At 41.9% G+C, this 12,442-nt stretch overlaps 1 protein-coding gene across 3 annotated transcripts in view; it reads left to right on the top strand.

Moving 5' to 3' along the window:
* The window catches only part of exoc6b (exocyst complex component 6B), a 133,224-nt gene that overhangs the window by 50,754 nt on the left and 70,028 nt on the right, over positions 1 to 12,442 (top strand). For 2 of the 3 annotated variants that reach the window (XM_039821572.1, XM_039821570.1), the window contains exons 9-11: positions 6,079 to 6,162; positions 6,517 to 6,563; positions 11,935 to 12,055. In XM_039821572.1, coding sequence (XP_039677506.1) covers positions 6,079 to 6,162; positions 6,517 to 6,563; positions 11,935 to 12,055 — 252 coding nt within the window. The remainder of the gene's footprint in view (positions 1 to 6,078; positions 6,163 to 6,516; positions 6,564 to 11,934; positions 12,056 to 12,442) is intronic. The other variant, XM_039821573.1, reaches the window with a different exon arrangement.

Genomic DNA, 12,442 nt, shown 5'->3' with positions numbered 1-12,442 from the left:
CCTTTTTAGCTTGTAATGTGGATGTTTATTTTGGATCTTAAAATAGACATGTTATGGAAGCAAAATAGCCCGAAATCTCCAAATTGACCAGAGCATGACAAAAATTATTATTTTTTTTTGCCAGTAACACTTTACTTGAAGGGATCTACATAAGGGTGACATGACACTGTCATGACACATGAGACCTAACCCTAACTTAAAAAAACGAAGCGTTATGTCATAAACGTTCATGACTTTTTCATGTTTATGACACGTTCATGACAGTGTCATGTCGCTCTTATGTAGACGCCTTCAAGTAAAGTGTAACCTTTTTTGCCTCTAGTGTCTGGCCTTAACCCTTGTGTTGACTTCGGGTCACATTGACCCGTTTTCAATTTTTGTTTTATATCAGAAAATATGGGACGTAGAAATAAGCGCTGAAAATGTGTGGAAGAAAAATGTAACAATTTAAAACGTTGGAAAAAGCAAAACCAAAAAAGGTAAAAAAACGTAGAAAATAAAAGTGTTTTTTTTCAAGGTTGAAGGGAAGACAACACAAGGGTTAAAAAGCTGCCAACGAAGGAGTCTTAAAAGTATTATAAGTAATATAAGTAAGTCTTGCATGTCATATTCTAAAAAATAAGGACCTACAGGTATTGAATTTTATTTTACAAAGTGCTTAAATCTTGTTCCTTCTTAGGATAAAATAAATGCCGTAGCGTCATGAATATTTTGTGTGTGGGTAATGTTTGATTTGACTTTATTTAGTATTTTTAGTTTCATAGCATAGGAGCTCTAAATGCGACAAATATTGTATTCATGTTGTGTTATTGGAGTACAAACACACTGTTGTATACACAAAGATGTTATATGAAATTCAGATAACATTACTTGGTAAATAATTCTTCCCTCGGGCCCCATCCATCCATCAATCCTGACCTTCCATTCTATGACCGTGAAGTTGGCATTACATTTAATACTAGGTGGTAAAAACTGTCTTTATAAGTCTTAAGTGTAACTTTTAGAATCCTGGGGGGTACCCTGTTAATGTGCCATCGAGGCTTTTCTGCATAACTGGAATTGAAAACTGATGAGCAAGAAGAGAGGAGGGACGGTGAAAGTTCGGCTGGGGGGGTGTAATGCCGACGTTTACAGGAAGGAGAGAGGGGAGAGTGAATCGGCTACGGAGCGATAAGGAGTAAGGAGAAGGGTGGAGGAAAGGAGGGAGGTCACGGGTCGGTTAAAGGGGCAACAACAGGAAGACAAGGGTGAAAACGCCACACGGAGGGGGAGAGATTAGAGAGCGAGAGAGAGGGGTGACTTCAGGGGTGAGAGAGAGGCGAGGGAAGAAAACATGGATAAGGAGAGAAGGATGAGAGATGGAGGAGAAGGGAAAGGAGTGTGTTCAGTCTCGGGGAAGGTGTTGAAAGGTCTGGCCTCTTCACCTCGGGGGTCAGCCTCTCTCTCTCTCTCTCTCTCTCTCTCTCTCTCTCTCTCTCTCTCTCTCTCTCTCTTTTTTTTTCTCTCCTCTCACTCACACACTCACACACACACACACACACACACACACGGTGTTTGGTGTTTTAAGCCCCCAACATCGTCTTCCAGGCAGCGCTGCCTGGAAGGCACTAGGATTAGGCAATGGTAATGGTTAGGGTTAGGTGCCTTGAAGTCGAGGGTCGCAGTGCTGCCTTGAAGTCGACGTTGGGGGCTTAAAACACCATTGAGAGACACACACACACACACACACACACACACACACACACGTCTGAAACTGTTTTATTCATTAAAGTGGTGTCACAGCAGTTTGAGTGACAGGCCATTGGGCAGAAACGTGGATTTACCATTAGAAAATAAAACCAGACTGTCCAGCACAGTTTGCTGCATTGGGCAGGGGGATCGACTGGAAAAATCATGAAATGAACACACACACACACACACACACACACACACACACACACACACACACACACACACACACACACACACACACACACACACACACACACACACACAGTTTGATTGTTAAATGAGAAGGACTTTGTACTCACAAAGGCACGTGCATGTACCAGTTTCATTTATTTTTCTAGTAAACCTGGACGTGGAATCCCATTTGCAATCAGGACCACCACTTTCTCCACGTTTTTTTTTTTTTTTTTTTCTTTTTCTTTGCTTCTCCTCCATCCATTCTCCTCTTTCTTCTCTCCCTCTCTGGCTCCGTCTTTCCTTCTCTTTTCCATGTTTGAAGTCCACGATTTTTCCCAGCCGTAGTCGAGCAGCGCCATGGCCCGAACAATACTCCTTTGTTACGCTCACACACGCACACGTGCTGCACGTTGAGAAATATGGACAGGGTTGTGGTCATTGTAAACACCAGACTGAGGTCCAACACAATGAGCAGAAGAGAGGGAAGCAGCGGACTGGTCCGACTGGGAGCTGCACCAGAACGAGGAAAGCTGGGCTGCTTTGACACCCAGATATTAAAGGGGTAGTTCGCACCGACACGGAAGCTAAGCTAATGCACTGCTGTGGACGGGGGCAGCAGCTAAGCGTATATTGGACACCTAAAAACATCTATATCAGTTTAAGTGTACGCTATATTTTTATTTCAGCGCTTTCCCTTGCTGTCAGACACCCCTTTACGACGGGGGAACTGAAGCCGTTATCTCTGCTCTCTTCAAAGCCGCCAGACTCCTTTCACAAAAACAGTAATTTTACCGCACAGAACACAGGAGTTGCTGCTCTACCTCTGCCTCCATCGGTTAGTTAGTTAGTGTTATTGTGTGACTTTGGTGAATCCGAACTCACCCTTTAAACCACCAAAGTCATAGCCTGACAAGCCAGACCCGCATCAAGATGTTGGGTCTGGGAACTCCCCATTGGCAGGGCTCAATCCGAGGGGCGGGATAAACTGTTGTCTTTCAAATTCCCTCTGCACGTAATAGGATAGCACCTACAACCAACCAGAGCAACGCTAGTTGATAGATTCAACTCCTGCCGTATCCGGTCCGATTTCTAGGCTACCAAAGTCCCACAATAAGACTAATTCTTATCATAGTTTTTTCATTCATATCAACTTTTCAATTTGATGAACTCCTTCGTAAGCTACTTTGTTTGTTTCTTTATTTCGCTCTCTTTCTGCATTTTCCTTTCTTCCTTTTGATTCTATGTTCTTTTTCTTTCTTTTCACTCGTTTCTACCTCCTCTGTATTGCTCTCGCTTTCTTTGCCTCCAATGTTTTTGTGGCGTGCGCACGCACACACACCCACACACGCGCACACACACACTCTCAATCTCGGGAAGAAGGAGCACTGTGTAATGAAGGGTTCACGGCCATTCGATGCTGCTCGTTTGTTGAATACACATTGTTCAGCTGAGGGTCAATCTGGGAATTAAAGAATGCACTTTTGTCACCTCACAGCATCCAACTAAATGTGGTTCCAAAACACTATCTAGATTAGGACCAGTGAGGTTAATATTTCCAGCATCCACTTTATTGTTATGTTTGTAACGTTGCGACGTGTTTTCAATGGACATTGTTTAACACACAGGATTAAAGAGCACAGTCGTGCTTCAATGCAAAACTCCCTCCTGAATTTTTTGTTATTATTATCCTCGTGAGCTCTGTGAATAGCCATTATTGGAAGTTGAATGTGTCCATGTCAAAGGCAGAGCTTACAGACAGAAGCTGTAGCAACAATTAAAAAAAAAAAAGAAAAGAAGTTGAATTTACCAAGCAGGAAGTGTCGAACCAAATGATGATATTGTGTCCTATCGTTGTGGAGCTTGACCTCTTCTACTAAGGTTTCAAATCAGGATATCTCGGCCTGTGCCCCTCTGCAATTCTTCTTGAAGTCTTTAGTTTCTTAGGAGTCCCACCAATTTTTGGAAGTGTAAAACTAGATGTAAACACCGAATAGGCAGTTGCATGTTAAAAATCAGTCAAACAAACAATCTCTGATGCCGTCCGGCTCGTCATTCTCTTCCCAATTCTGGCGCAAAATGAACCTAGGGGTTAATAACACATGATTACCGCGACAACCGTTCTCTGGGATCGGTTTTCATGCTAAACGAATGTGACCAGTTTTAGCGCAAACCGCTAATTAGCTTATAAAGCTAGTGGTCGAGGTACTGGTGAAGTAAAAAGAAATCGCTATTTCTGTACTGCTAACAAGGCTCAAAATTCCACGGTAGCATAATGAGGGTCCCTACATGTAAACCGAAGCATTGAGAACTTTGTAAGTGTACAGACAGTTGATTAAAAAGATAGATTATAAAGACAGTAGCGTTCATGTTTACATGTGGGCGCTATCTTGGGAAAACCGTCAAGACCAGTCGAACGACGAACGCCGCGCTCGAGCTACGTTACTGGTTACACGGCGTTTGTCGTTGGACTGGTCGGGACTGTTTTCCCAAGATGGCTCCCTGTATACGTGAACGGTTATAAGCTAATTAGCGGTTTGCTCTAAAACTAGCCACATTCGATTAGCATGAAAACAGATCCCAGAGAACGGTCGACTCGGTACCCATGTGTTATTAACCCCTAGGTTCATTTGGCGGCGGATTTGTCCTTTAAGATCCAGATCTCCGATGATGACTGCAATCCTTCATCCTGTTGAAATATATATTTAAAAACAAACAAGATCTAAAAAAAAAAGTGTATCGTAAAAATGTGGATAAAAAAACAGGATAAAAAGTCCATTTCTGGCAGACAACGCACCACATGCACTACGGGGATATGACGCCGTCTACAGGCGACTAATGGAACAGACTGTTACCGTGACTACCGTGACGGATTTCTCTAAGTTTGAACATTGTTGGACACATTTGGGATAGTGTAGGTACACAACTCAAAAATAAATAAATAAATATATATATATATATATATATATATATATATATATATATATATATATATATATATATATATATATATATATATATATATATTGTTTACCTTGGCTTTATGGCACTAAGGCACAGTCATGTCAAACGTCCAAGTTAGTAAAACACAAAGATGTGTTTGTTGAATTCACAGAATGTATCTACTTTTGATTCCTGTATCTTAAGAACCTTTACTCCTAGTGATAGCAGGTATTGGTCACCGCACATGCACATTAAGTGTGTGTGTGTGTGTGTGTGTGTGTGTGTGTGTGTGTGTGTGTGTGTGTGTGTGTGTGTGTGTGTGTGTGTGTGTGTGTGTGTGTGTGTGTGTGTGTGTGTGGTCAGTAGGTAAGGGGGCATGTTATCAGGCCAGACCTGGGCTCTTATCTCTGACCTCACCGAAGACTGTGTGCCCTGGTCTGGGTCCTAGATAGTCACGAAGTTTCTCACACACAGCAGAGAGGGAGATAAGAGGGAGGGCTTCTGTGTAATGGAAGGAAAAGATATGAGGTGGTCCAGTTTGGAAAGCTGTGTGTGTGTGTGTGTGTGTGTGTGTGTGTGTGTGAGATTTGATGTCGGACTATTGACGCCAACCCAAACTGAACCTATGTCATCAAAGACTCATTCCATCTCACTCTTACATACACACACCTCAACTTTTCCCATCATTCAGTGGTTCTAACTTTCGGCTTTTATACCTCATTGAATTCACCCTCCCCTAAAATCAATTACAGCCTCCAACAACATTAAACTTAAACATTTGGCTGCGTACCTTGCTGTTGCTGGCGATAAAGTGCAGCTTCACATGTTAGGTTTCCAGTTTAGTTTAAAGAGCATACAGTGGTTATTCTGACATCTCAAAAGCTATTACAAGGACATATAGGACATAATATTGAACAGCAACAATACTTTAATACACACATTTAAACCAGTGTGGCTTTGACGTGTCCATATTTTCTATTAAAGGGTTTTACCTGGTCCGTAAAGTCTTTTAAAAATGATTTAATTTACAAATTACTTTACAAATATGGTTTCTTTTACTCTTGTATTCACTTAGAAACAAAGGGTTTAGGGGTAAGTTAACTTGACTATAAAATATTGTTAAAAAAACATTTAGCTTTTTCAGACACTCCATACCACCTTACCTTTACCATCCATCCATCCATCCATCCATCCATCCATCCATCCCAGTCTGACCTGTAATCTGTGTTTTAGGGTTTGCGTGATGTGTTTGAGAACTACTACAGAAAGCAGAGGAGGAAACAGGCTCGCCTTGTGCTGCAGCCCCACTCTAACATGGTATGACCCTGCACTGTCACTCCTGTGTGTTTGTGTATGCATTTACTTTTATGTCCACACACTCCTAACTACACACACCCTCCCCCCCCTGTGCACACACACTCCCACTTCCCACTCCCACACACTCCTTGACTCCATAATTTATGTCAACTACTGTTTTTGTAATAAAGAATATTCAACACACAGAAGATTTTATGCTATAAATACATCAAATAAAATAATAAAATAATGGGACTATCTGAAAGTGATCCTCTTTTTTTAATCTTTCTATACTATACCTTTGCCGTTGGACTATTTATATCTCTCTTTGTTTCTCTCCATCTCTGTATTTCTTCTGTTATTTTACATTCCTAGCATGAAACTCTGGAGGGATACAGGCAGTACTTCAATCAGATTGTCGGGTAAGTCCCTCTTTCAGTCCATCTTTACTTAACCTCTTCATCAATACCGTCCGACCTATAGCAGTGCAAATAGTACCGGGACTTACAATCTTCGTTCCCAGGATCTTGTCCTTCCGTTTGTTCCAAAAGGTTAGAACTGAGATGGGGGAAAAGGCGTTTAAAGTTGGCTGCTCCCTCTACATTGAATAAGTTACAGAAGTCCATGGAACTTAATGAGCTGGTCGCTTTTAAGAGGATGTTGATTGAATTGGAGGCAGCCACATCTGGCTGCAGATGTTTTTGCCTGATGTGCTGAGGATTGTGGTCGACTTTGAGGGATTTGCTGTTCCAGTTGTTTTACGTTTGTAGTGTTTTTTTGTATTTTGTGTGTGTTTGTGTGGTTGTACTGCTGCCTGTCTTGGCCAGGAAACTCTTGGAAAAGCGATTTTTAATCTCAATGAGTCTCTTCCTGGTTTAAATCAAATAAATAATAGTCTTCAGAGGTTTGAATATTTTCACAAAATAAAAATGTAAAACAAATAAATAAAAAAAACTAAATATATGTAAATTCATGACAAAATCTATCAACATGTCAATATCGGGAAAAACAAACATTCAAAATGGATTACAAATATGTATCGACAAATTTTCCGTTTTAGTTTATACATTAGGGGTGTAATGTATCGGTTTGTTTCACATCACTTGAAGCGAATGACTATACATACCTATTAGAGCGCGGATCGTGGCGCATTTTTCTGTCCAACCCTGGCCCGCGTCCGACAGGCATTAAAATAATTATGTCCAAGCCCGACCCATGCCCGAGACAGTTAAAATCTCCTCTTTTTTTTTTTTCCATCCTGCTAATGACACATGTGCATTTGTTTGTGTGGAAAGCTCGCTTGTATTAAGCAACTGTAGGAAGGCATTTGGAAATGTCAACAGATGAGCACATCAGCGGTTGTCACAGCTACATTAACAAATTTCCGCACAGAGGAATTTTAAACACAAAAACGAAACGTTGCGTCAAGTGAAACAGGCCCATTGGCTACCTCCATAATAAGCTGTTTTAAATTTAAACAGGAGATTTAAAGGGGGCACTTGGAGAGAGAGCCGTGAGCGGTGAGCTGCAATAATCGTACTCCGTTTGGGAGTCCTAAACCAGTCACATCTGAGCGCACAGACAAGACACTCCTATTTTAGGATTCAGTGTGACTTACGCATCCCGAGGATGTCATCATCTCCGGTGTCCCTTGCGAATAACTTTCCATAAATCTGCTTAGAAATCTAAGAGAAAAAAACCCACTCCATATAACTCCAGAACTTGAGCCTGAGAATCATCGCGTTTTCAGGTTTTCTGCAGTATGAAAGTAGCCCAGTGAAAATTATTTTGTAAACTCCAGGATTCCCTGCACCTGACCAAGAAATAATGCAGCACGTAATCCCCTGTATTAAAAAAAAAAAAAAAAAAAAAAAAAACGACTTAAGATAAGATGGATTTCATTCTCCTGAAGGAAATTTGTCTTGGACAAACAATATCTGCAGTTTTTTGGGGCATTTTTAGGCCTTTATTTGACAGGACAGCTGAAGACATGAAAGGAGAGAGAGAGGGGGGGAATGACATGCAGCAAAGGGCCGCAGGTCGGAGTCGAACCCGCGGCCCGCTGCGTCGAGGAGTAAACCTCTACGTGGGCGCCCGCTCTACCAACTGAGCTATCCGGACGCCCCAATATCTGCAGTTTTAAAAGAATTCAACACAACGTAGTGCATACATACATACACACGTAGGCGTACACAGACACAGATTGTTACATCAGTGACAGTTGCTCGTACACCCATGGGTACACTGCGAATAGCAACTGCTAATAGCTTGTTCGGCATACTTTAAATGCTGCCACTTTCAAAAATGTAAATAAGCAGGGCTCAAGTTTTAGCCCATAGCGAACTTACTCCGCGGCAGCATTATGCTTCCTGCTTACATCGCCTAAAGCCCCCGAAATATGGAAACTGTAGTTCCAAAAGATTTATGGATATTTATGGATGGGTGTTGGTCTTACTTCCGCACCGTCTGGCCATCCATTTATCTTCTATCCTTCCCTCCCTCCCTTCATCCACCAGTCACCCGTCCGCCTTTCCCTGACTTCTTTACTCCAGACGTCCATCCGCCCAATCCACACGATCACTCCATGCTTACATCCACGTGTCATCCGCTTTACCCATCTATCCATCCACCTCTCCATCCATACATCCACCCGTTGTAAACCTCAATCTGCGTAACTTGGCAGAAGACGGAGTGAGAGACGGTGAGAAAGGGGGAACGTTGAGTGAGAGCAAACAGTCGGCGTTTAGCGACGCCTCGTTTCATTTCATTTGAGTTGACTTCTGACCGTTGGACAGCTCCGTCTCTCCTTCCCTCTGGCCGTTTGTTTTCCGTCCTTTTTCATCCCTCTCTGGTCACACTTGCCCTCCCTCTCTTATACTTTTCCTCTCATCCATCACTCCATCCAACTCTCTCACGTCCACGTCGGTGACGATTGATAGAGTGTGTGTGATGGTGGCTGGCTCATTGCTGTTATTCCTTCTGTCTGTCTGACTGCAGCAGACACTTCTATAAACACACCCACACACACAAAGGCACACACACCCTCAGGCCTGTTATTACCATTTCAAGTCTTGGAAAGTACCATCCCATGGTTCTCTATCACTTTGCCATCCCTTCAGCCATTCTTCCACTCATTTCCCATCCGTCCGCCCTTCCAGTCATCATCCTTTTAGTCTCAGTAACAACTGGGCCCTCTGTTGATAAAGTTGCCTCATCATTCACTTATTCAGTCAACCTTTATTTACACTCTGGGTGATTATACAGAACAGGAACACCAAATATATTACATCTTGCAAGTACAAGTACGAAGAAAATAGGAAAACTAGCATTAAAACATACAACGTTGCCATTAAAAGATTAGATAAAGAGGATAAGAAGCATAGATATTTTTTTTTTAAATCAATAACCAATAAGGGAAGTTAGGATTTCGTGCAACCTGGACCATATTTAAAAATTTCATTTTAACCTTCATTCGTATCAGTATTAACAACATAGTTATTACATTGAAGGGGGAACTGTTATCGCAGATGAAATGGGAATAATGTAAAAGGTGGTAAAGGTCAAAGATCAATACTAAAAATCCCCTCTAACCATAATCCTTTTATTCTCAGTAACAACTGGACAGCCTGTTGTTAAAGTTGCATCGTTCATTCACTTATTCATTCAACCTTGGGTTACATTCTGTGCACACGGAACAGGAACACCACGTACAGTATATTACATGTTGCAAAGAAAATAAGACAACTGGCATTAAAACATACAAAGTTGCCTTTAATAGAAAAGATAACTAGGTTAAAAAGTAAACGGAAATTAAACAATTAGGGGAAGTTGGGTTTTCTGGGGTGTTCAAGTCCCCATATGGTGGACTGGTAGCTGGAGAGATGCCAGTTCACCTCCTGGGCACTGCCAAGGTGCTCTTGAGCAAGGCACCGAAACCCCCAACTGCTCGGGGCCTGTCCATCGACAGCTGCAGCCCACTCACTCTGACGTCTCTCAATAGACCTTTATACGTCATAGTAGGAAAAGCACAGGTGTATTCCAAACCATTAAAGGTACCCTGCCACACGTATTTCATGACTTTATGGTGATGTCTGAAGTCCTACCATGGACTCTGTAAAAAAAAATTTTTGTGGGAAAAAATGCCTTGGTTACCTTGTTTCAAGCCATTCTAGCGTGATATAGAAAGCTTACAGGAAGACTCGATTACTGCCAGTTCTCATTAATATTCAACTAGCTAAGCTGTTTGACTCTGATTGGCTAACAGCTAGCCAATGAGAGCCTGGCTGTCAGAATCCTTCACCCAGCCCAACTGGGCGAGCTAATGAATAGTAATGAGCTCAGGCAACATGACATCAGACTGACCAGCTTTTGTTAATGGTCTGATTTCTCTGCTTATTTCTTTTCAGTGTCTAGAGCTGACAGAGGAGGTAGCAGTTCATTTTCACATTCACAACACAACACAAACACATATGGACCTAACCTATTTCAAAAAATGCAAGTAAAAACGGTTTTGTTGTTTTGGCGCCTGATGGCTGCATTCCACTTAGGAGAGGCCCTGGTATTGTGCATGCTGACTCACTGAAATAGCTTCCTGGGACACTTGATGGAACTGAGCCATTGTTAAAGTTATCAATATCAGCTGTGCTTTTCCTACCATGACACGACAAAATGTCTCCTGGGGAAAAAGGTCCATCAGTGCATGTACATGTACTGAGCATGTGTGTGTATTTCAGGCCTGTGTGTAATGTGTATTCTAACAACAGAGTGAAAACACTGTAATTTCCCTTGCGGGACTAATAAAGTATAAATTATTATTAATATTATAATTATTATTTCTATTCTGACGGGGAAAGTGGAAATAAAGTGAAAGGTGGAAAAAGTCAAAGAAATAGAAAATCTGACATATTTCAACCCTTCCGTAATGACCGAGAGAAGACTACCCATGCACAGTCGGGCCACAGAGTCGAACCACATTGTGGCTCAAAGTGTTCTGGCGAGGCTCAGCTTGAGTGAGACATGTTGTCGGTGGACATGAACCAAAGTAACGGTGCGGGCGATTTGATCCGTTTTCAGGCAGAAAGCAGTACATATTTATGATTGACGAGCGCGGTCCATTGCCTGGACATCAACCGCTTTTTACACTTGATTGGATGAATGCGCCACTCGCTCGCCTCTCATTAGTACTTGTCATGATTTTTAAACATCATGGTGGCTTTTCTGGAAAGAATGGGCCACACAGTTGCAGATTTATACTTTTTTATATTGCTGATGTCTAGTTAAAATCATTACAGTCTCCACACTGTCGACAGATCTGATGCTTTTGCTAAAACTATTATTATTTTTTTTAAATCTCTTCAGTTGAAGCTTGAGGGACACATATGTGACATGATTCACGTATGCCATGATTTATTAACTAAGTCTTATTCCATTGCACTTTGTTGGATTTTTTTAGTTTTCGTCATTGCATCAACATTTCCACTCCAGCCGAACATAAAAAAAAAAAAAGACGTTTTTCCTCCCAGAATATCTGCTGTTTCTATTCCCCTAATTCATTATTTTTCATGTGCAAATTGAAAATGTGCATAAAACAGACGGGTGGGGAAAAACACAAACACACATGATCTCCTAGGCGGTGACGACGAGACTCCAGGATTCACTGCACCTGGCCAAGAAATAATGCAGCACCTAAAAAAAACCCCAAAAAGCTAACTATTTTGGTGTATCATGAATTGTGCTCTGTCTTTGTTGTCTTTCTTCTCACCCTCTTGTCATTGCCTCCTCTCCTCCGTCCAGCTTCTTTGTCGTGGAGGATCACGTCCTTCACACCACACAGGGTTTGGTCAACCGAGCGTACGTGGAGGAGCTTTGGGAGTTGGCGCTGTCCAAACTCATCGCCGCCCTGAGGACGCACTCCGTAAGGACACACGCTGCCCAAAATACAAATACACACTCGAAAGCACAAACTCAGTGTTCTCCCTAGCTTTTTGAAAGACTTTGAAAGGGTTTAGGCGTCTTTCCTCAAGAAAATGTGACGTTTTTCAAAACGAACGTTTCTCCACACATTTTGTGTGTCTCAGCGGGATTTTGTATATCTTTGTGGGGTTTTGTATATCTTTGTGGGGTTTTGCGTCTCTCTGTAGTTGTGTCGTCTCGTTTTGGCCATTTTAGTTTTCTTTGGAATTGTTTTGGGTCTCTGAGGTCATTTGGCATCACTTTGTTGTCGCTTAGTGTCCCTTTGTGGTAGTTTTGCGTCTCTTTTTCACCTCATTTTGGACCATAATTATTACAATATGTGTCTAAA

This window comes from Perca fluviatilis, chromosome 14, assembly GCF_010015445.1.
Source record: "Perca fluviatilis chromosome 14, GENO_Pfluv_1.0, whole genome shotgun sequence".
In the NCBI taxonomy this organism is placed as follows: domain Eukaryota; kingdom Metazoa; phylum Chordata; class Actinopteri; order Perciformes; family Percidae; genus Perca; species Perca fluviatilis.
The sequence above is the reverse complement of the archived record's forward strand: the minus strand, read 5'-3'. Positions and strand labels throughout refer to the sequence as shown.